The 24,445-nt window shown below is 49.3% G+C and overlaps 1 protein-coding gene across 3 annotated transcripts in view; it reads left to right on the top strand.

Annotated features, from left to right (window-relative positions):
• The window catches only part of Pax5 (paired box 5), a 224,607-nt gene that overhangs the window by 53,762 nt on the left and 146,400 nt on the right, over positions 1 to 24,445 (top strand). For 2 of the 3 annotated variants that reach the window (XM_045142336.1, XM_004658314.2), the window contains exon 6: positions 14,846 to 15,021. In XM_045142336.1, the coding sequence (XP_044998271.1) occupies positions 14,846 to 15,021 (176 nt within the window). Of the gene's footprint in view, positions 1 to 10,745; positions 10,800 to 14,845; positions 15,022 to 24,445 lie in introns of all 3 variants that reach the window. The other variant, XM_045142335.1, reaches the window with a different exon arrangement.

Here is a 24,445-nt window from a genome sequence, read left to right as displayed (position 1 = left end):
CTTTTTGCCTGTTCTCTGAGGTCACTGTGATGCTTTGACATGCAAAATCGTGTTGTCCATCTCTTCCAACCAACACCATGACAGTTTTCTTTTTCTTTTCTTCTTTTTTGGTTTCTCAAGGGAGGGTCTCAGTCTAGCCCAGGCTGTCCTGGAATTCACTATGTAGTCTCAGGGTGGCCTCAAACTCACAGGTATCCTCCTACCTCTGCCTCCTGAGTGCTGGGATTAAAGGCTTGTGCCACCACGCCCTGCATGAAAGTTTTAATAATGCATTTGTGCAGTGTTTGCACATCAGAATGCATTCTAGGTTGCGGGGAGTGAGAGACACTGCCAGGCGGCTGGACAGGAAGGGAAGCTTTGCGCACTTTGCTCCCCAACCCACCCTGCATCTAACTCTACTGACCTAGAGTCTGCCCCGCGCCAGCCTTTCCTATGTGCTCTGGCTCTGCACGGTTTCCCCTCCGGCTGCGAGCACGCCTCCTCTTCCCTGTCCCTGTCTTGGGTTGGAATGTAATTCCTGTGTGTCTGTTCCTTCTGCTAACTTCTTCCTACTCTTCCTTAAGATCCAGGCTGCAATTTTTAAAAACTATTTTAATCTTTTTTTATTTAATTTAATTTATTTATTTGAGAGAGAGAGAGAGAGAGAGAGAGAGAGAGAGAGAGAGAGAGAATGGGCACGCCAGGGCCTCCAGCCACTGCAAAAGAACTTCAGGTGTGTGCGCTCCCTTGTGCATCTGGCTTACATGGGTCCTGGGGAGTCGAACTGAGGTCCTTTAGCTTTGCGGGCAAGCGCCTTAACTGCTAAGCCATCTCTGCAGCCCAAAATATTTTTATTTCTTCATTCAAAAGTGGGAGAAAGAAAGGGGGGGGGGAGAGAGAGAGAGAATGAGCACTCCAGAGCTTCTAGCCACTGCCAATGAACTCCAAACTCATGCACCATCATGTACATCTGGCTTACAGGGGTACTGGGGACTCTAATCTAGGTCCTTAGGCTTTGCAGACATGTGCCTTAGCTGATAAGCCAGCCCAACATCCTGAATTTTGTTTTGCAAGGGTTCAATAGGTCAAGTGTTGGCAACAGGGCTTCCCAGAGAGGAAGCTCTCAATACAGTAGACCACCACCAGCCAACCCCAGATGGTGTCAGCCCTTCTCCAAGGACTACAATGTGTGCATCTTCTACCCCAGGGCTGGAGTTAAGACTTGAATTTGTCAAGCTCTGGAGCAAGGACAGGGCCAGACACCCAACATGGTGCTCAGGAATGCATGGACCTGGGAGGCTTACAACAGGCACCAGGGGCCCCGTGGCCAGGCGCGGCACTCTTTGGCTCTGTTGTCTGGCCTCAGACAAATACCTTGGCCTTCTCCCATCATCTTTGGGTGTGAGCGGGAGGAGGGTCTTCAGGCCCTTGGGGCCTTTCCGTCACCATCACCTCTGACTCACTGGGTAGCTCATAGCAGAACCAGATTCCCTCGGGTCGAACCTGAATGTATTTGCCAATTTTACAATTTCACGTTTTCCTTCTCGGAGCAGAAAAATTGAGTGAAACTAACGGCCAAATCATGGGCAGTTCCGGTGGGATTTGCCTCTATGCCACTTCGATTTTTTTCCTCAGTTTGTGACCCTAGTTGGGGGCAGGATGTGTAAAATCACCTGGAACATTGATTTGGGGCTGGGCTGCTATGGGACATTTCTTTTATTTTTTTCTCAATTTTTATTAACATTTTCCATGATTATAAAAAAATATCCCATGGCAATACCCTCCCTTCCGCCTCACTTTCCCCTTTGAAATTCCATTCTCCATCGTACCCCCTCCCCATCTCAATCAGTCTCTCTTTTATTTTGATGTCATGGTCTTTTCTTCCTGTTATGATGGTCTTGTGTAGGTAGTGTCAGGCACGGTGAGGTCATGGATATCCAGGCCATTTTGTGTCTGGAGGGAGCACGTAGTAAGGAGTCCTACCCTTCCTTTGGCTTTTACATTCTTTCTGCCACCTCTTCCGCATTAGACCCTGAGCCTTGGAAGGTGTGACCGAGATGTTACTCAGCACTCCAGTCACTCTATGGGACATTTCTAGCCCTGCCACCCTGCTCCTTTGAGAGAGGCCTGGTCCACCATAGATGCCCTAGAAATAGTCGTCAGCTGTGTCTGATTGCCTGTGCCTGGAATCTTGTGCCTTTGCCTGGATGGTCACCTTGTCCCTATTCCTCCAGTCTTGGCTTGGATGGTCCCTACACTAGACCCCTTCCAATTTATTCATCAGTCCTGAGTCCCCCTCAGGTCCCCCCAAACAGAGCCATACAGCGAAGAGAACCTCCGAATCAGTCGGAGGACTAGCAGCATTTGTTGTCATTAGGCTGAGCAACAGGCCGCTGGCTATTTTTGCCTTCTGATATGAACTCCGGGAAGCCTGGGGCTCAGCTGCATCCGGGTAGCTTATCATTCTGTGAGCCAACCTGTTATGAAGTGCTTCAGATCAGAAGTAGGTGGAACGTAAGCTCTTAGTTGTTTCTCCCTCCTCCCCCAGGATCTCTGATACAATGGATGGCTTTTCTGGGCTGAGTTCTCTTGTGGTGGAGACTGGGCCACTGCAGAGTTCTGAAGCACATGGCTCTGTGGCCCCTTGTATCTTCCTACATTATTCACTCAGTCAACAAACACTGACCAACGGCAGTGGTCACCCATCGCCTCTGCCCTCAGACAGCTCATACTGTCAGCGAGGAGAGCAAGCAGGCGCGAACACAGAAACTGCTTGTTTTGGATGCGCCTACTGAGCACCAGATACTATGCCAAGTATTGATTCTCATTCAGCCCTTTCACCAACCCCAGGAACCATGACTGTAACGTTTTTCACATAAGAAAATTGAGGGTTAGAGAGGTTAAAGTTGCTCAGGTTGGACCTGGTGGCACAGACCTGCAATTCTCAGTACTCAGGAGGCTGTGACGGGGGATGGCAAATCAAGACCTGCCTGGGCTACAGAATAAATTGAAGGTCACCCTGTACAATTTAGCAAGACCCTATTTCAACATGAAAGGGGATATAACTCAATGGTAGAGTGCTTGCTTAGAATACACAGGTTCTGGGTTCAATTCCCAGTACCTCCCCAACACATACACATGAAGTTGCTCAAATATCATGGGTCAGTAAGGGACAGAGGGAGGATATGAACCTGGCTTACCTGAGTGTGGGGTACCCAGGCCTCCCTAGTGTGGAGAACCACATGTCTCACAGTGCTCAGCTCCATTCCCATGCATGGTAAGACGCCTGGAGGTGCCCCACTGTATATTGGATGTGTGACCTTGAACGAGTTCCCTCTCAGTTTCCTTGATTATCAAATAAGAACTTCCAGTAAACCAGATGGCTCATGGGAGGAGTGGTAAGGTGTAAACACCAGGCCAGAGTGGTAGACTGTGCAGTGTCCTGACAGCGACCCCAAGAGAGGGAGGCTTTTTTAGCCTTTGGCCCTGGAGACAGGCTCTGGAAGGAGGCTGCATTGAGGCTGAGCTGTGATGAGCAGTGGGCGCCGGGAAGCAGCCCAGAGACCAGAAGGCACAGTGGCAGAGGCATGCTAGAGCGCTGGACAGCCTGCTGGACATTGTGGAGGACAGAGCAGTGACCTGAACGTTGGCACAGATTGTAGAGGTCAGGATCTTGGATTTGGTCCCAGGGGAAGCTTGGAGAGGTCTTCCCCGTGAAAACGGTGATGGCAGTAGGTGCCACGATGAGCATGTCAGGGAGCTAATCCCATTCCATCCTGACCCAAGCCCCCGGGCTTGCCCGGCAGACTGTGGTTCCCAGCCCGCAGATGATGGCACTGAGGGTTTTTGCCTTAGAAGCTGGCACGAGGAAGGAAGACGCGTGAAGAAACCACTGCAGACAGGACCTAGGGACAAATCCAAGCTTCCAACTGAGTGTAGCAAAGGCATACTTTCTGAACCTCAGTTCTTCCATCTACAGGATGGGATAAGAATATTACATATTCCACATAGGCACACTGAGGATCAAAATGGGACAAGAATACTACATATTTCACACAGATACACTGAGGATCAAAGAAATGAGAGGGTGAGGAAATAACTTGGCTAGGTGCCTGATGCCGAACAGAGCTCCAGCCAGGGAGGTGGCGGGGGAGGCTGGGGAACCTGTGTCTCCATTATCCCTGCCGGTCCTCCGTGTTCTCAGCCAGGACAGACGGTGCTCTATAAGTCTAGCGTAGGGAACTTTGCTAATGTGGCGCCACAACAAATTCCCTGCCCTTCCCATCTTTATAGCCCATGGTCATGTCTGGCCTCTCCTGTGGAGAAATTCCGGAGTTGCTTTTGCCTGAAGCAGTATTCTTAAAACTTGCATCTCAAACACTTCCTGTAAGTTGCAAATTAGCATGATCTGATTTGGGTTGGTCTCTCTGTTTTATATAGGTTGCATTTACTTATTTATGTTTGGTTCTTTGAGACAGGCCTTTAACTCCTGATCTTCCTCCTTCCACCTCCACAGTGCTGGGGTTACAGGTTCATGTTGCCATACCAAGCTAGTTTGCTTTTAAAATTGGCTGGAGAGATGGCTTAGCGGTTATGGCACTTGCTGGCAAAGCCCAAGGACCCAGGTTTGATTCCCCAGAATCCACATAAGCCAGATAGATGCACATGGTGGTGCATGTGTCTGGAGTTTGTTTGCAGTGGCTTAGAGGCCCTGGTACACCCATTCTGTCCTCCCTGCTCTAATAAATAAACAAATATTAAAAGAAAAAGATTTGCATACTGCAGCCACCTGTGCTGTGGAGACCAACTTCAAGCTGTCTGGACTCACTTGTCCTAAGGTGGAGATGCCCTAGATGTTGTTCATGTCTTCCCATCACCCTAGCTCAACCTTCTTGGGCAATGTAGTAGGAAGTGGCAGACCAGCCTGACCTGGGGAGGACCCTGGGCCTGGGGAAGGATGGGGTGTGGCATAAGCATAGTAATGAATTCTGAGAAGTATGGTCACGGTTGTAAAAAGATTCAGCATTCATGTGTGCCAGGGAAGAAAAGACAGATTTCAGGACTGGGTGTCCTAGATCAGTGGTAGAAGTGCTTCCCTTGCGTTGTATCTCCAACAACAACACACACACACACACACACACACACACACACACACACACACACATGCTTCCTCTCCTTACATACATACTCATGCCTAAACCAAGCATTGGCAAAGACAATAGGCTCCCTTGGTTGACTTAAGCAATCATTTAGGGATTCAATGGATATTGGGAGGGGTGTAGAGAGGGTCGATCATGATCATCCAAACAAATGGGAAATAATATTATTTAGTAGACAAAATCTAGCTCAGTGAAGGAGAGAGTTAAAAATAAAATTTGGGGGCCTGGTGTGGTGGCACACTCCTTTAATCCCAACACTTGGGAGGCTGATGTAAGAGGATCGCCATGAGTTTGAGGCCAGCCTGAGACTACATAGTGAATTCCAGTTAAGCCTAGGCTAGAGCGAAACCTTAGCTGGAAAAAAAAAAATTGTTGTTGTCATTATTGTGTTGCTTTCAAGACAAGGTCTCAATCTGAATCCTAGGCTGGCCTAGGACCCCTCTCAGACTCCCGAAGCTAGGATTACAGGCGTGTACCACCACACCTGGCTAGCAATGATTCACTCAACATCCTTAGTTTACTGATGGGCCTGTTAAGCCCAGAATTGGAGAGGTGCTTTTTCAGGCTCACACAGCAAGTAAAGACAGAGCTGGGGCTAGAATGTAGGTCTGCTGGTTCCCAACACTTCCTGCTGGGCTCTGCCAGTGGCTGCCCCGCTGAGGAGCTGAGACGCTGTAACGGTGGAGGTGGCTCTGTTAGAGCCTGCTGTTGGCCATGGCTCTGTGGAGAAGCAGGACTTTGAGAAAAGCAACAGGCTGGCCCAGTGGTTCTAGCCTCTTTCCCTGGGCCTCCTTAGTGTCCATCTGATGTTTAATCCCAAAGGCCATGACGCCCAAAGGGATTTTGGAGATTCCTGTTTTCATCTTTTTATACCCAGCAAGCATCTCCAAACATAAAGTGTGTGATAATTTTCAAAGAAACAAGCCAAAACCCTCCAAGAAAAATGCAACCCCCCCTGAACCTTCTGCGCTCTGAAGAAATCACCATGGCTTTATGATCTTTTAAGACACACAAGAGGCAGCTTTCTTGGGATAGATGGGAATCTCAGGCTATTTTGCTTCCTCCCTCTTTGCGTGACCAGACCCGATTGTATAAAGCTTTTAGCTTCAAAGCTGGGTTGTGAATAACATTGGTTTAACCTGAAATTTAAAGCCAGCATTTCTTTGCTCCCTGAGACGGGGCTTCCTGCCCCTTGCTACCCTGAAGCTAGCTTCCAGAATGTTAATTCTACGAGCCATGGTTGACTAAGCCCAGCACTGGGTCTATTACATATTATTTGATTTGGAGTAGAAAAAAAGATTTAAAGATACCATGCCCCCTGTATACCTTTGTACTTTTTGCCCGTGTCTATCCATATATTTAAGCATACCATCACTTTGTGAGTCTGGATTTTTCCCCCTGGAATAAAATGGGTCCGGGCATTTCTGTAGGCTGTCTCCAAGACCATCGTCTCCAATTAAGTCAGACACATCTTTGCAATGCAGCTGAGAAACGCTATAGAAGCTGACACCACAGACCTCGGGGTTCAGACCTGCCCTCGTGCCCAGGATGGTGTTTGGTATTCATTTCTATAGCTGCCTCTGAGCACAGCTATCTCTTCGTGTGGCTCATATCCAACAGTACACCCACTGTGTGTATCATCCAGAGGCAGGCTAGCATGTCTCTTGCACCTTTCTTTAAAAAAAATTAATTATTTATTTAAGCGGGTGTGTGTGGGGGGGAGAGAATATGGGTGTGCCAGCGCCTCTTTCCACTGCAAACCAACTCCAGATGCATGCACCACCCTGTGAATCTGGCTTCCATAGGTGCTGAGGAGTCAGAACCGAGGCCATCAGGATTTGTATGCACACACCTTTAACCACTGAGCCATCTCTCCAGCACCCCCCCCCCCCCCGCACCTTTTTGTTAGAACGCTTATCTTGGATGAGACTTGCACCTTGACCTGACCTGATTGCTTTCCAATTAATGCTTGCCTCCTCCACCAGATGTGACTCTAGGAAGACAAGAGCTGTGTCAGCTCTTGCTCATGGCTGTGTCCCTCAAATCAGCACCCACTAAGCTCGGGTGAGAGAATAGTGAACGGACGCGCATGAGTAGGACCCTGCAGAGCAGATGTGTGGAGGGAAGGCGAGACTCACGGGCATTATTTCTTGCACACATATGTCCTATGGCAGCATGGAAGGTGAATTGCTTGCAGTCTTTCCCCTGCAGGGGATTGGTTTGGACAGCTCCATGTTGCTGAGATGAACATCCAAACCAGACAGTTTTGGGAAGGAAGGGGATTTATTTCAATGTACAGATCCAGGGAAAGCTCACATCTCTATCGCATACCTTTGGGCTGGAATTCAGATCTGCCCCCAAACACACCTTTGGGCTGGATCCTGGGATCTGCCCCTGCCCCCAATGACACCTCCTCAAGACAGGCAGGTACAGACCCACATTTCAGGCTTTCATAAAACACCTGAGTGTATGAGGGACATCCAGTGAAACCACCACAATGGTGCATAGCTCGGTGTGGGCATGAAGGCTCAGGAGTCTTGCTCCCCAGCTCAGGAGAGCTGGTCAGAGCAGTAAGAACAGGAAGGGGCAGCACTGGGGCCGGAGGGCAGCATCCTAGGCAGAGAGGCATGTGTGTTTGGTGTGTTTGCAGGTCGTGTCTGTCCCGGAATATGGAACGTCAAGGAGGAGTGGTTTGTGTTGCTTCTGGGTCCATCTGATCATCTGTGGCTACCACGCTGCTGTGGCCTGCAGTGCCAAACACCTGCATATGCAAATCCCATCTTGGCTGGCACCTGTACCTGGTCTCTTCCAAAGAACAGGTTGGGAGCTGATTCTGGGAAGCATGGCCTGACCTAATGAAGTGAACCATTCAGGCCCTGGAGCAGGAATGTGCAGGGTGATTGCTCCCCTGGTGCTGACGTCCAGGAGCGCCCCAGAGCTCCCTTAGCAAGAGTCATGTCTTCTGTGGCCTCCAAGCCTCTAGGGGTTTCCTTTTGCTCTCTCTGTTTCTTTCCTTTTTTTTTTAAAAAAACAATATTTTATTCACTTGTTTATTTGGGAGACAGAGAGAAAGAGGCTTAATTTATTTATTTGAGAGGGAGAGAGAGAGAGAGAGAGAGAGAGAGAGAGGCAGATAGAGAGAGAAAATGGGGATGCCAGGGCCTCCAGCCACTGCAAACGAACTCCAGACACATGCAACCCCTTGTGCATCTGGCTTATGTGGGGACTAGGGAATTGAGCCTGGGTCCTTAAGCTTCACAGGCAAGTGCCTTAACCACAAAGCCATCTCTCCAGCCATATAGTGTTAATTTTTAATATTACCTTGTATAGAACAAACATCCTGTCAGTATTTAAAATTGATTACATAATTATGTGTTTAGGGGTATCTTATCTAAGTCATCATCTTTATTCTCCTTATTTGTATGTTGTTAGTGTATTTGTTTGGGTGACACGGAATCTTTCTGTCTAGGCCAGCCTAGCCTGGAACTTCTCATGTTCCTGCCATAGGCTCCTTAGTGGTTATAGGCATGTGCCGCCACACCCAGCAATCCAAAGCCTTCTTAAGGAAATGTCAGACTTGAGTCATCTCCGGTACAAAGAGATAGGACAGGGGCTGAGGAGATGGCTCAGGGGTAAAGCATGTGCTGCTCAAGTCTGAGTACCCAAGTTCAGATCCCCAGCCCCACATAAAGTTGAGTACCCAAGTTCAGATCCCCAGCCCCACATAGAGTTGAGTACCCAAGTTCAGATCCCCTGCCCCACATAGAGTTGAGTACCCAAGTTCAGATCCCCAGCCCCACATAGAGTTGAGTACCCAAGTTCAGATCCCCTGCCCCACATAGAGTTGAGTACCCAAGTTCAGATCCCCAGCCCCACATAGAGTTGAGTACCCAAGTTCAGATCCCCAGCCCTACATAGAGTTGAGTACCCAAGTTCAGATACCCTGCCCTACATAGAGTTGAGTACCCAAGTTCAGATCCCCTGCCTCACATAGAGTTGAGTACCCAAGTTCAGATCCCCTGCCCCACATAGAGTTGAGTACCCAAGTTCAGATCCCCTGCCCCACATAGAGTTGAGTACCCAAGTTCAGATCCCCAGCCCCACGTAGAAGGTAGAAGCCATAGTGGGTTTCCATAATCCTAGCAAGCTGATGGAGAGATTGGAGGTGGAGACTGCAGGATTTTCCAGAAACTCATGGATGAGCTAACCTGGCAAGCACAGCAGTGAACATCAATAACAACCTTGAAAGAGAGAGACAGAGAGAAGGAGAGAGAGAGAGACTCTGTCTCCAAATGCTGTAGAAGACTTACGACTGATTCCTGAAAATTGTCCTCTGACCTCCACGTGTATGCCATGGCACACACAGGCCCATATTCACACACATCATACACATACATACATGCAGATGGAGACAGGACAGAGGTTGCTTTTCCTTCTGTAAAGCAAGGATTATAAGCAGCTGGATGGAGTGTGGCCTTCAGGTGAGAGCAGAGAGAGCACTCACTTGTCACCAGGGCCCGTGCTGCAGAGGCAGCCTCTTCCCAGGCCACAGCCCCCAGGGGAGTGTCAGGATCACCAAGGCTGCCTGGTGTTCTTATGAGCTCCGCCCATAGGGGCCAAGGCTGACTTTCAGAAGCTGTAACAGGATGAGGCCAGTCCTCTTTCAGAGGTGGGGCTGGTCCCAGCCAGGATGCTTCTATCTGAGTGCATGTGGTATCCTCAGGTGGAGGGCATCCAAACACCTTCTCCATGCACTTGAGTTGTCCTCATGCGCTAAGCTTTTACTCTGTCCTGGACCCTTCTTGGTGACCCTGTTCACAGGAATGCAGAATTAAGCTTTTCTGAGCTTCCTCAGTGGAGATAAGTCTCTGCTTGTCCACGGGAGAGGGGCAGCACCTGAGGACATCTCTGAGAAGGCCTGGATGGCTGGGAGAAGCCTCCTGGCCTGCAGAGTTGGGTCTGCTGCTGGAGCATCCCTGGGGGACTAGAGGGGAGAGAGTGGAGGCCTTCCTGGGAAGTGGGAAACTGGCTTCACTCAGAGTTTTCAGGAAAGATGCAGGCAGTAGAGTTAAAAGGCAATAAGTAGACAGGAAGGTCTCTTAAATATTTTAGTTATTTATTTGAGAGAAAGAGAAAGAGGGAGAGGCAGGAGAGAGAGAGAGGTGGGGGGGGGGAGAGAATGGGTTCCAGCCACTACAAATGAACTCCAGATGCATGTGATACCTTGTGCATTTGGCTTACATGGGTCCTGGGGAATCGAACCTGGGTCCTTTGGCTTTGCAGGCAAACATCTTAATGGCTAAGTCATCTCTCCAGCCCAGAAGACTCATAAAAATGGATATAATTGGGCCGGGTGTGGTGGTGCACGCCTTTAATCTCATCACTTGGGAGGCAGAGGTAGAAGGATTGCCATGAGTTCAAGGCCACCCGGAGACTGCATAGTGAATTCCAGGTCAGTCTGGGCTAGAAGAGACCCTACCTTGGAAAACAAAAGCAAAACAAAACAAAATGATGTAGTGGGGCTGGAGAGATGGTGGTTAAGTACTTGCCTGTGAAGCCTAAAGACCACAGTTCGAGGCTTGATTCCCCAAGACCCATGTTAGCCAGATGTACAAGGGGGCGCACGCGTCTGGAGTTTGTTTGCAGTGGCTGGAGGCCCTGGTGCACCCATTCTTTCTCTCTGCCTCTTTCTCCCTCTCTCTGCCACTCTCAAATACATAAATAAAAATGAACAAAATTTTTTTTTAAATGATGGGGGCTGGAGAGATGGTTTAGCGGCTAAGGCACTTGTCTGCGAAGCCTAAGGATCCATGTTCGGCTCTCCAGATCTGACGTTAGCCAGACGCACAAAGGTGAGGCAAGTGCGCAAGGTTGCACATGCCCACTAGGTGACACAAGTGTCTGGAGTTTGATTGCATTGGCTGAGGCCCTGGCCACCAATTCTCTCCCTCTCTCTGTTTCTCTCTCTCTCTAAAAATAATAATAATAAAATGATGTAATATTAACTCTCGGGTGGCTTGGAACCTCTGAAGTTTCTTCCTGCAAAGCATGGTGGGTGCTCTGGGCCTGCTGGGGACTTTGAAGACCAGCACTCGGGTGAATACCCAAGGCTGGTATCTGTCCCAATCTCAAGCTCTGCATTGTAGTTGTTGGAGCACTGACTTGTGGCTGAGGCCCCGAGATTCTACCCCAGGGCTCACTGCTCCTTAGTTTGGCCTTGTTGCTCACAAGGGTGGGGTTTCGACATGATGGATGATATCCAGGGCAGCTGTGTGCTGCTTGGGGTGGTAGGCTGGACAAGGGCGCCTCTCAATAGGAGGGCTGATCCTTGCTGGTGCCCTTGTGACTTCCTGACAGTGCAGGCAGATGCTCCCCTTCAGCCTGCATTTCTGCAGTGCCTCCCGTCAATCCTTCAGGGACAGTTGGTCCTAGAGAACCCTGGGCAATGAGGGTCGCCTGAGGCCATTTCCTTGCAGGCAACTCTTACCCTCATGCTTGCCTTCATCTTGAACAGGTCAAACCCAAGACTGATGAAAGACAGTTTACCCCCATTTTATTTTATTGAAAATTCATAGTATTTTCTTTGAAATATAAGCATCAGCCCCAGAAACTGACTGTGAGTTAGCACTGCAGAACGCAGAGGATTTAATCTTTTTTAATTTTAATTTTATTATTTATTTATGTGTGTGTGTGAGAGAGAGAGATAGAGAGAGAAAGGGAAAGAAAGAATGTTACAGCGTGCATGTGGAGGTCAGAGGACATCTTCCAGGTTGGGTGGTCCTCAACTCTTCACCTCATTTGTGGCAGGATTTCTCCCTCTGCATTCTCACTCTGCTATTATTCTTTGTGTTTAAAGCATTTTTTTTTGTTTATTTTTTATTTGAGAGTTACAGACAGACAGAGAAAGAGACAGATAGAGAATGGGCGCGCCAGGGCTTCCAGCCTCTGCAAACCAACTCCAGATGCATGCGCCCCCTTGTGCATCTGGCTAACGTGGGACCTGGGGAACCGAGCCTCGAACCAGGGTCCTTAGGCTTCACAGGCAAGCACTTAACCATTAAGCCACCTCTCCAGCCCATTCTTTGTGTTTTAACTGTTTCTAGTGTATCAATCATGTCCATATATAATGTTACATATAACATTTTGATTATATTCTATGTAGTAGAAAATAAGACTATGTAACTATATCTGAATATATGTAAGAACATGTAATATAGTCTTCTTTTTACACAAAACACTGTGCGTTACGTTAGAATGCTGCTCCTTGTCCATTTTCCACAAAACGACATGTCTCGGAGAACTCCGCATCCTGCTTTCCAGAGGGAGTCCTCCTCCCTTTCTCCTATGCAAGTGTGCCATAGCTTATTTAGACAATCTCCTATAAATAAACTTGGGTTGCTTTAAGCATTTGCTGCAGAAGTCTGGTGCACACATCACATAGTTGCAGCATATGTGCAAGTCTGTCCGTGAACTAAATTCCCAGATGTGCAATCACTTTGTCAAAGGGAATATTTACTTGCGATTCTGAGATTCTGTCACATTGTCTGCCACCGGTGTGTGACCACTCCTATCAGATTTTGGGAGAGTATCTGTCTCCCTGAACACTTCCCAGAGTGGTGTTTGCTTGACGGGTCACAAAATACCACGGCGCATGTGCGAGGTGAGGACACGCGCTCTAGGAGAGACCACCTCCAGGGAAGGTCTGAGGATCGGGGTCGGCACTGGGGGGAGTCATCCCGAACTCAGACCCTCTGGCAAACAAGCCATTTCATTTCTCTGGGTCTCAAGTTTTGATTTGCGAAGTAGGGAAAATAATAACATCTCATTTTTAGTTCATTTTTTGTTAGTATAGTGAAATACATCAGGTCAGGTAAGTCTCTAAAGAGGTTTATCTAATGCACAGTCCTGGAAGTTAAAGGCTGCAGTGCTGGCATTGCCCCAACTCTGCTGAAGACTCGTAGAATTGGTTACACACGTGTGTGACAGAGAGAGAGAGGAGAGAGGACAGTAGAGCAGGAGGGGAGAGGGAGGGAGAGAAAGAGGGAAGGAGAAAGAGGGAGGGGACCAATTCTGTGATCTCCCTCTAGTTGTTGTATTTTTTCATTTATTTTTATTTTATTTTATGTTATTTATTTGAGACAGGAAGGGAGAGAGAGAAAGAGAGCTGCCCAGATGCACGTGCCACCTTGTGCATCTGGCTTATGTGGGTCCTGGGGAATAGAACCAAGGCCCTTTGGCTTTGCAGGCAAGTGCCTTAACCACTAAGCCATCTCTCCAGCTCTATTTTTTTTTTCATTTTCTTTAAAAAATATTTTAAGCCAGGCGAGGTGACGCATACCTTTAATCCCAGCACTCAGGAGGCAGAGGTAGGAGGATCACCATGAGTTTGAGGCTACCTTGAGACTACATAGTAAATCCAGGTCAGCCTTGACTAGAGTGAAACCCTACCTTGCAAAACCAAATATATATATAAACTATATATACATATACATACATACATATATATATATATACATACATACACATACATACACATACACATATATATAGTTCATATATATATAGTTTATATATATATGTATAAACCGGGTGTGGTGGCTCAGGCCTTTAATCCCAGCACTTAAGAGGCAGAAGTAGGAGGATCACTGTGAGTTCGAGGCTGCCCTGAGACTACAGAGTAAATTCCAGGGCTAGAGAGATGGCTTAACGGTTAAGCGCTTGCCTGTGAAGCCTGAGGACCCCGGTTCGAGGCTCGACTCTCCGGGACCCACGTTAGCCAGATGCACAAGGGGGCGCATGCGTCTGGAGTTCATTTGCAGTGGCTGGAGGCCCTGGCATGCCCATTCTCTCTCTGTCTCCCTCTTTCTCTCTCTGTCTGTCGCTCTCAAATAAATAAATACAAATAATTTTTAAAAAACATAGTAAATTCCAGGTCAGCTTGGGCTAGAGTGAGACCCTACCTCAAAAACCCACAAAAAATATTTTATTTATTTATTTGAGAGAGAGAGAGAGAGAGAGAAAGAGGCAGATAGAAAGAGAATGAGCATGCCAAGGCCTCCAGCTGCTGCATACAAATTCCAGACGCCTGCGCAACCTTGTGCATCTGGCTTATGTGGGTCCTGGGAGAATTGAACGTGGTTCCTTTGGCTTTGCAGGCAAGCGCCTTAACCACTAAGCCATCTCTCCAACCCTTGGTCCTGTCTTTAACAGTAACACTGAGGACTGAGCTTCCACCATATGAACCCTTGGGATAAACCATATCCAGACTATAACATGCACTGGGTGTCACTGTATTAAATGAGATGACACCTATAAAAAGTGCCTGGCAGCCAGGCGTGGTGGTGCCCACCTTTAATTCCAGCACTTGAGAGGCAGAGGTAGGAGGATCACTGTGAGTTTGAGGCCGGCCTGGGACTCTGGGACTACAGAGTGGGTTCCAGGTCAACCTGGGCTAGAGCAAGACCCAGCCTCCAAAAACAAACAAACAACAAAAAGCGCCTTGCATGTGGCTATGGGAGGCTGGCCTTGCAGTAGCTACCAGGCGACCTTGACCAGGCAGTCTCCTACCAGAACCCCTGCTGGTTCTGCTCTCAGGGAGAAGCTGGCCTGGAGGGTCTCTCACACCTGCTTTCTGGCCTCAGTCTGGCTTATCTTCCACAGTGGCTGTAGAGCCTCCACTCACCCTTCCTTTTTCATGCTCATCAAAGGTATCCAGGAGTCTCCAGTGCCAAATGGCCACTCACTTCCGGGCAGAGATTTCCTCCGCAAGCAGATGCGAGGGGACCTTTTCACGCAGCAGCAGTTGGAGGTACTGGACCGTGTGTTTGAGAGGCAGCACTACTCAGACATCTTCACCACCACGGAGCCCATCAAGCCAGAGCAGGTAGGTCCCACGATTCCTGTCCAGCACACCTGCCACCACGGGGCGGGCCTGAATCAGTTTCCTGGGGGGAGAGGCACGTGGCAGGGTGGGCACAAGAGCACACCACGTTCTACCCAGGGTGAGCTTTCCACGGTTCTTGGCCAAGCTTGCTTGCTCACAATATCCCGCGGCCCCAGGCCGACTTGGCTTGGGGTTTCTGAGGCCTCTTGCCCTGGCCATTGGGGGCCATGTGACTTGTTGGGCAGCTCCGCAATTGCTGAATCCTTTTGCCAGGGCTCTGGGGACGGGGGTGGGGGGGTGTGATGGTCTTCGGGGCCATTGGAGGTGGTCTTGTCATCCCGTCAGTCGGGATCGTGGTACAAATATCGACCCACTGCATGGATTCACTACACAGCCACGAACAGTGTGACGATGGCGCCAGCGCCCATGGCTCTGTCAGCCCCCAGCAGGACACTGCCATGCTGCGGGAGGCCAAATCCAAGGGACTAGAGATGTGTCTCGTTGGACAAGTCCCACCTGGTAGTGGGAGAAAGGGAAGGGACTCCCAACAGTCACTTGGCTGAGCAGCCAGCCTGCTGTCCCTGGGCCAGCAGAGACTCGCTGCCTGTGTTTGTACAGATGGGACCAGACAACTCTCCAGGAAGAGAGTCTCAGGGCCCAAGTAGTACCTCTAACGTACCTTCAATTCTGGGTTATGCTGTTTCTGGATGCTCATTCTGTGCTACACCCTCCCTGGGCCGCTGCCATCCAACCTAGGCCATCCAACAAGTCACGTATTCACTCAGCAAACACTGACAACTGCCTCGCAGACGCAGGTCACAGAGCCAGTCAGCGGGGGCGGTCAGTGAACAGACAGGCTTGGGTCCACCCTCCGGAAGCCCACAGGGCTGTAGGCCAATCACAGCTCACAAGACTTACGTAAAGGCTTGTGGATTTCACATGAGCTTGGAGCAGGAGAGACGTCTGAGGCCTCTGAGAGCCTAGGGCCGAGCAGAGGTTAAGGCAGCCTGGAGGCCACAGTAGAAACATACTTACTCTGTGGGTGCTGGGGAACACGTCAAGGGACATGTGTTTCGGGTCAATGTGCCTAGCAGAGCGAACTGCGAGGGCAGAGACCCCCTTGAGGCAAGGAGAGGGACCGGAAGGGGAAAGAGAGGAGATGATGCTGGGGAGACGGGCCTGGTCTTGTAGACTGTGGGAGGATGTGGGTCGTTCTCTTATACACCGAATGACACGTCTTCTGGGACTGATGGAGTTGTGCGCCGACGCTGAGCGAGCCAGGCATGACCCCACCTGCCTGGGCTTCAGGGAAAAGATTCTGCTTCCTTCACGAGCGGCTTCTCCCCGTCGCTCCAGTGCTTCTGAGAGGTGGCGGCAGTCACACTTCCTCTGACACAGGAGAGAGGGACCCTCAATGAGGAAACATCCCAGGTGAGGCTGGCCTGTCCCTCCAGAATGTTCTTCAGGAGAAAAATCTACCTTCTACCTATTGATAGCACGGCACAGTTGCAGGACTAGAAGGGAAAGAGGAGGCATAGGTTCAACTGCCTTGTTTGTTAGAAACCCAGAGAGAGGACGGAGTAAGTGAGAGAATAAGGGGAGGGTCTAGCGCTCTGTGCTTCACCTAGCTTCCCCACACAAATGGCACGTCCATGAAGCCAGGGTGACCACGGCAGACATCGGGTGTCAGCGAGCCCCTGTGCATTTCATACGATTCTCCCAGGAGCCCCGAAGCAGGGTCTCCCTTCATTTGCTTAGGATGCCTGGGAAGAGGGGCCCAAGACTGGCGCTTCATCACGGGGGTTCACCCGAGGCTGCCTGCGTGTCCATTCACTCAGCTCAGAATCTTATTCGTGCAGCAAATTCTCTGCATGTGGGCTGTGGCCGCTGCAGCGCCTTGTACACAGGGATGGAGTCATGAAGCAAGGGTTAGCGCTGCGCAGTCTCCCGGGGGCTATGTGACATAGTGTCGGGGACCATGGACAAGAGAGATGGTTCTACGGGTCCTGCCGAGTGAACGAGAGACAAGGGTTTGGCCTCTGGCGGGGCCTTCAACAGCAATAGTACTGGGGAGGGAATGTCATGGGGTCTGAAGGACAGGGACGAGCTCAGGTGGGGCTGGGGCCTGGTGAGGAGGAGACCCGAACTGCCAGCTGTGTGGGGACTTGTTCCCAGCAATGCCCTTCAGGAGGCTGCGGCCTGGAGCTGGCCTGCGCGTATGCAATTTGAGGCAGGGCCAGCAGGCGAGCTGGCAGTGGTGGGATAATGACTGACTCAGTGTTTTCTGGTTAATCGGCTTCACCTCCCCGTAGCATGCCGTAATGAGGAGAGATGGAAGGTGAGGCCGCGGGGCCGCCCGGCACACGTGGGCACTGGACTATGAATGACATACCCTTGCATCCCATTCCCAATCACTATGGACAAACGACAGCTTGAGCAAGGGCCCGTGTCCAGGGAAGGCAGTGCATCAAGGGTACTGGTTTCTTGAAATGCTCTCCTGTTTGCTGTCTGCTGGACGAATGCCCAGCCCTGTGAACCTCAAGGTGGCATGGCAGCAGTGCCTAAAAGGTGTCCCTGAGCTGCTGGCCATGGAGACTGACCATCTCTTCCATTTGCTAGCAAGTCAACTGCCTGAGTCTGCGTCTCTGTATCATAGTGGCTTGGGTGTGTATGGGGGGGGGAGGGGAACACTTCCTGCTACTTGCATTGAACAGCCTGGTGGGGAATAAAGATCATCTACTGGCCTTGGGCTTAGGGAAGCTTGGCATAAGTCCCACTTCTGCCTTGTTGAGCAACTCTTTTTTGTTTTTAGAGAGAGAGAGAGAGAATGAATTAGCTTGTCACGGCCTTAGCCATTGCAAAAGAACTCCAGATGCATACGCCACCTTGTATGCACCTGTGCATCTGGCTTACGTGGGTTCAGGGAAGTTGAACCTGGGTCCTTAGGCTTCTCAGGCAAGCACCTTAACCACTAAGTCATCTTTCCAGCCCATCTGATCTTTTTAAGACCTCAGTTTCCAAGTCTATGGTCCTAGTAAACACAATTGATAACAGCAACAGCAACTCAACAGTGATGACAGAAGACTTCCTTACCTATGCATGGTAGCAGTCACTCATTTTATTTTATTATTTATTTATGTAGCAGAGAGAGAGAGAGAGAATGGGTGTGCCAAGGCCTCCAGCCACTGCAAACAAACTCCAGACACATGTGCCACCATGTACATCTGGCTTGTGTGGGTTCTAGGGAATCAAACCTGGGTCCTTAGGCTTCACAGACAAGTGCCCTAACCACAAAGCCATCTCTCCAGCCCAGCATTCTTTTTTTTGTAAAGTCTTTTACATGGAGTCTTGATGAGACCTTCGATGTGTGCCTGCTAAGCAGACTGGGCAAGACTTGTGAGCCCCACTGTGTGGATCAGAACTTTCCTCCAGAGTGCTCACCCCATTTTTAGGGCCAGGGTTGTTGGGGGGTCACAGAGCTGGACCCTGACTGCAGGATCTGTCTCATGCTGCTCAAGGTGGGATCATGGACTTGTGTGCCTCTGTGAGGGCTCAAGGAGTAGTCCTTGGAGCAGCTGGTATTCCAGCTGCCTTCCTCAGCCAGAGTCCGTGTGCTATTCCAGGAGCTTGGGCAGACTAGCCACCCCACTCCTGAGAGTGCCAAACTGAGGTCTTCCTGGTCACTCCCAGGGGTTCAGAGTCCTTTGCCCTGTCTTGTGGCTTTTCTTGCCAAGTTCTGCCCGGGGCTTGGAAAACTTAGAAAACCCTTTGCCTCCGGTGGAAGGGGTTAATGGAGATCCACTCCTGGGGCAACTAAACGCTTCCTTCTCAAAATGGTTATTGAAAAAGCAGTTCCGTTTTCCTTATATGTGGAGTGAGTAAAAATCACCTTGGAGGAGCAGAGGAGGGGAAGAAAACCCAGAAACTGCTGCTGCTGCTGGTGGTGATGGTGGTGGTGGTGGTGTGTGCGTGTGCGCATGTGTGCGTGTACCTGTCCAGCAGTGGAATCTGTTTCAGTAAAACTCATGTTGATGCAGGCTGTCGGCTGTTGGCTGTTGGCTGTCACGGGCGCTGGCTGTGGCGGAGGGAGTCCCTCCTCTGTCCACCACGGGAAGGCCGCTGATCGTAGCCGGCCGTATTTACCCTCGGCAGACTATTAACCAACACCAGGCTATTAATCTGGCTTTTGAGCCTTCACTAAAGCCCATAAAAGCTCACAGTTGTCAAATGGAGTTCATTTTAATTTCCTTTCAATCACAGTAAATTATTCAGGTGATAAATCAGCTGGAGCAGCCTCCTGGCTGTAATAGAAACCCTAATTCCTGGCTAATTATCCAGCCCATTGCTGCCAGCAGATCAATACCGGCACAAAATGGAACCGGCCCAGGGCCCTCCCTCCCATTGGGCCAGAGACACAGAGACAGCTGGGGAAGGGGGACGTGCTGCTGACCTCCCGGGAAGTTCAAAGGTCATGGGGGGTTAAACCGGGAGAAGGCCTGTTCCTTGTCTAACAGAGAAAGCCACCAGTTATGTGGCTTTGCCCCCTGAATGGTGGTGTTTCTCCAGGCTGGCGAGTGAAATGGGGTTTTTTGCATTGCCTGTTTCTGTGGGCATCCTGGCAATCAGCAAGGGGTTGGCTTCTTGGCATTGCCCAGCAGGTCTACACTGGGTCTTCAGGGATGGCTTCAGCAGCTCCCATGAGCCAGAAGGGCTGGCCACTGTAGCATGAGGGGTGGCTCTGGGGGCGCTTCCTATCTTTAAGGAGCTCATTTTCCTCTCCAGGGGGGTCTGTGTTCCACCATGAGGAAATGGAGAAGGAAGAGGAGGGTGGAGAGATAGCCATGTCGGGATGGAAGCATGGAAGGCTTCCTGGAGGAGGTGGCCTGTGCTGCGCTTGGAGGGCTGGGCAGATCCAGGTCTAGGCAGAAGGAATGGTAGGGGCAATGGCCTGAAAGAATGCCAGCCGGGGAGGAAACTGCAGGCAGTCGAACTATGAGCTGAGTGACGAGTCAGGGAGCAGAGACACTAGAGAAGACCCTTATTCCCAAGGGCTGGGATGTGAAGGTGAGGATGTTTAATATTTCTCTGGGGTCAGGGTGCCTCAAAGAGTTGTGGGGCTGTGGCATGCTGTCCACCTTGGAAGCCACCTACTCTGGGCCCTCTTGCCTCTTGCCCTGTCCTTACTGGGCTGATCCGGGTCTTCTTCCCTGTACCTGTAGCCCATCCCCGCACAGGAAACCCTCGCAGCCTTCCTCGGAACTCCCTGTTTGCTTTCACGATCTTCATTGGCGCACATCCCTTTGCGGGCCCAGCAGAAGCTCTGGCTCTGGCTAGGCCTGGCTCCCACAGACCTACTTGGCCTGGGCTGCTTCTGTGTCCAAGAGGGCTGACAATATCTCCCCAGGCTGACATGTGAGCACCAGGGATGGCTTGTGCATGCTCTACTATCACTTTCTTTTATAAAAATATTTTATTTATTTCAGAGGGAAACAGAAATTATATGTGTATATATATATATATTTATGAGAGAGAGAGAGGGAGGGAGGGAGAGAAAGAGAGAGAGAATAGGCATGTCAGGACCTCCAGCCACTGCAAAACTCTAGACACATGTGCCAACTAGTGAATCTGGCTTATGTGAGGACCAGGGAATTGAACCTGTGTCCTTAGGCTTCACAAGCAAGAGCCTTATGTAGCTAAGCCATCTCTCCAGCCCTACTACCTCACCTTTCCTCCCTCCCTTCCTTCCTTCCTCCCTCCCTCCCTCCCCCCTCCCTTCCTTCCTTCCTTCCAAGATATTTATTTATTTATTTGAGACAGAAAGACAGAGAGAGAGAGAGAGAGAGAGAGAGAGAGAAAGAAAGAATGGGCACGCCAGGACCTCTAGCCACTGCAAGTTAATTCCAGATACGTGTGCCTCCATGTGCATCTGGATTACGTGGGACCTGGAGAATCAAACCTGGGTCCTTAGGCTTCACAGGCATGTGCCTTAACCGTTAAGCCATCTCTCCAGCCCTAATACCACTTGTTTGTTTTTTTTTAAATTTTCCATGGTAGGGTCTCACTCTAGCCCAGGCTGACCTGGAATTCATTACGTAGTCTCAGGGTGGCCTCAAACTCATGGCGATCCTCCTACCTCTGCCTCCCGAGTGCTGGGATTAAAGGCGTGCGCCACCACGCCTGGCAATACCACTTTCTTAATGTTACTCACACTCTAAATCGCTGCTCACTGGTTCCTGCATGGAATATTCCATCAGCCTATGTCTCAGCCCCCTCCCCCACCCAATGTGCCCATTCTGTGAGGCCTGCACCCTCTTGTCTCCTGTGTGAAGTCACAGACACACTGAGTGTCAATCATCACTGTAGCAATGTAGCCACTGTGCGCTCACTGTTTGTCATGTGCCGGCTGGATTCTGAGGAGACCCACATCCCTAATAGGCCACAACGAGCCCTGTCATTCTTGTGAGGACAGGACAGTAAGACTGGTACGGTGCCATAGCCAAGAGCACACAGTAAGCGAGGAGCCTGGATCAGAAGTGACCACTCCAGGGCAGAGAGCTTCTAGAGGGTAGAGGGAATGGCCTTCCATGGCTGGGTAGGAAGGGGGCAGGAATTCTCACCCCACTTCTCCCAGGATGAGGAAAGAGGGGTGCACATGCCTTCGCTTGAAATTAGTTCATTTGGATATCATCTTTCTTTGGAACAAGATTCTGACACTCATGATTCTGGAACTTTCTGCTCTCCCTTATCCTTCTCTTGCCATCACCTCAAAGAGGCTCAAAGGAGATGACATGGGCTCTGAGGGCTTCAGCCTTCTTGACTTCGCAGCCTGCAGATTTACTTGGGGATGCCCATTTGTTCCTTGGAAACTTTGAAAATATCTTCTACGCAACTGGGCGTTTCTGTCTTTTTGTGGGTCAAGCCCAAGGGTGAATTCCCCCAACTCACTGCACCCACTTCATATGTTGGGGGAATGTTTGAGGAATCACCAAGGGAGGTGTTGTGGTATGAAAGCATGGGGCCCCAAGATTCAGTGACTGTTTTCGGCTGTCCTCCCTGAGCTGGCCTCTGCTTTTGTAGTGTTGGACCGGTCTGGGTCATCCTCGGGATCTGTCCCAGCTCTAACATTCTGTGAGAGAGAAAACCAAATGGAAATCCATCTCTTTATTTTTGTTTTGACATGTTTACAGTTTTTCCTCCTGTCCATTTTATTCTTTTTGATGACAGGCAAATTCCATGTGTGTGTGTGGGGGGGGAGGTTAAAGATTACAAGTGAATTGTCAAAGAGGTGCCTGCACCTTGCTTGGTTATTCTTTCATTTATTTATTCATTCATTCATCCAAGAAATTTTTATAGATATGTTTGTCAGTGATATTGACCACCTGTGTTGTGCTGTGTGGCACAAAGCAGTAGCAGATGCAGCCAAAGGTATGTGTGAGAAATGATGTAGGCAGAGACATCCCACCCCCAAACAAGCCAGCCAATACCTGCAATTAACGAAGGATTAGAGGGCTGATGGGAAGGTGTAGCTTAGTTCCCAGAAAACTTGCTTAGCGAGCTCAAAGCCCTGGGCTCAGTCCTCAGCACTGTCTAAATTGGGTGTGGTGGTACACACACACCTGTGGTTCCAGCATTTGGGAGGTGGAGGCAGGAGGATCAGAAGTTCAAGATCATCCTTGGTTGGTTACATAGTGAGTTTCAGGCTATCCTGGGCTACATGAGAACCTTTCTGAAAAAAAAAAAAAAAAAAAAAAGAACCAGGCATGGTGGTGCATACCTTTAATTCCAGAACTCAAGAGGCCAAGGTAGAAGGATCTGGGCTATAGAGTGAGTTTCAGGTCAGTCTGGGCTACAGTGAGACCCTACGTCAAAAACATTATAAGAAAAAACATAAAAAGTACAAAAGAACAGATAATTCCAGTATTACAGCTTATTTAATCTTGAGGGTATCCTGGAAGGAGTCTGGCTATTGACTAAGCTCTTTCTTTTAAAAAATATTTCATTTATTTATTTATTAGGAAGAAGAAAAGAGAAAGAGAGAGAGAGAAACTTGAGATGTATGTGCCACTTTGTGCATCTGCCTTTACATGGGTACTGGGGAATCAAACCCAGATCATTAGGCTTTGCAGGCAAATGCCTTAATTGTTGAGCCATCTTTCTCCAGTTCCAACAATGCTCTTTGAAACAACAATAAAGACAAACCTAGCCAGGCATGGTGGCACACACCTTTAATCCCAGCACTCAGGAGGCAGAGGTAGGAGGATCACCATGAGTTTGTGGGCCACCCTAAGACTCCATAGTGAATTCCAGGTCAGCCTGGGCTAGAGTGAGACCCTACCTAGAAAAACAAAACAAAACAAAAAAAACCCAAAAAAAACCCAAAGAAACACAAACCTTTATTGGTTTGCAATTTATTTTTTTAAAATAACATGGATTTCTGATTCTGTTGGCAAGGTCTAATTTAGTTCAGGTTCCCTTTCCATTTCAAACACTAGAAATGCTGGATCAAGTATAAGAAGAGAATATTTTCAGTGTATGTCTGATAGTAGAAGAAAGAAAAGTAAATCCCAGGGGCTAAAATTAAAAAGGCAACAATAAGGCTGGAGAAATGGCTTAGTGGTCAAGCACTTGCCTGTGAAGCCTAAGGACCCTGGTTCCAGGCTCGATTCCCCAGGACCCACGTTAGCCAGATGCACAAGGGGGCGCACGCGTCTGGAGTTCATTTTCAGTGGCTGGAGGTCTTGGTGCGCCCATTCTCTCTCTCTTTCTATGTGCCTCTTTCTAAAATAAATAAATAAAAATAAATCAACAAACAAAAAAGATGAGTACAGTCCTGGTGAGCAGGGTTGGAGTTTGTTGCGGACACTGGGACAGCGGTGGTCTTAGACCTGTGTGATGTGAGAACTGGGACTGAAGCAACTGGCCAACAACTCGATACTCGGAAGACTTGCGCTGCCTGTGAAGTGGGCACAAGGCAGCCTCGCCTATGCCTTGAGAGAAGCAGTCTGCACGGCACTCAAAGTAGAATAAAGTTTTCCGTGAGAAGTGGAAATCAAAGGCTGTACCACATACAGGGGTGATGCCTCATTGTATACTACATGTAAGAAACCTAGGAATGGAACTTAATATAAAATTGAACGTAATTATTTTTATTTTTATTTTATTTTATCTTTTGGTTTTTCAAGGTAGGGTCTCACTCTAGCTCAGGCTGACCTGAAATTCACTATGTAGTCTCAGGGTGGCCTCAAACTCATGGTGATCCTCCTATCTCTGCCTCCCGAGTTTTGGGATTAAAGATGTGTGCCACCACGCCCAACTGAACTTTTTTATTTTATTTTATTTTATTTTATTTTATTTTATTTTATTTTATTTTATTTTATTTATTTATTTTTTTTTGTTTTTTGTTTTTCGAGGTAGGGTCTCACTC

This window comes from Jaculus jaculus, chromosome 1 (assembly GCF_020740685.1).
Source record: "Jaculus jaculus isolate mJacJac1 chromosome 1, mJacJac1.mat.Y.cur, whole genome shotgun sequence".
Taxonomy (NCBI): domain Eukaryota; kingdom Metazoa; phylum Chordata; class Mammalia; order Rodentia; family Dipodidae; genus Jaculus; species Jaculus jaculus.
Note: the sequence above shows the minus strand (reverse complement) of the source record. Positions and strands in the feature narration are given on the sequence as shown.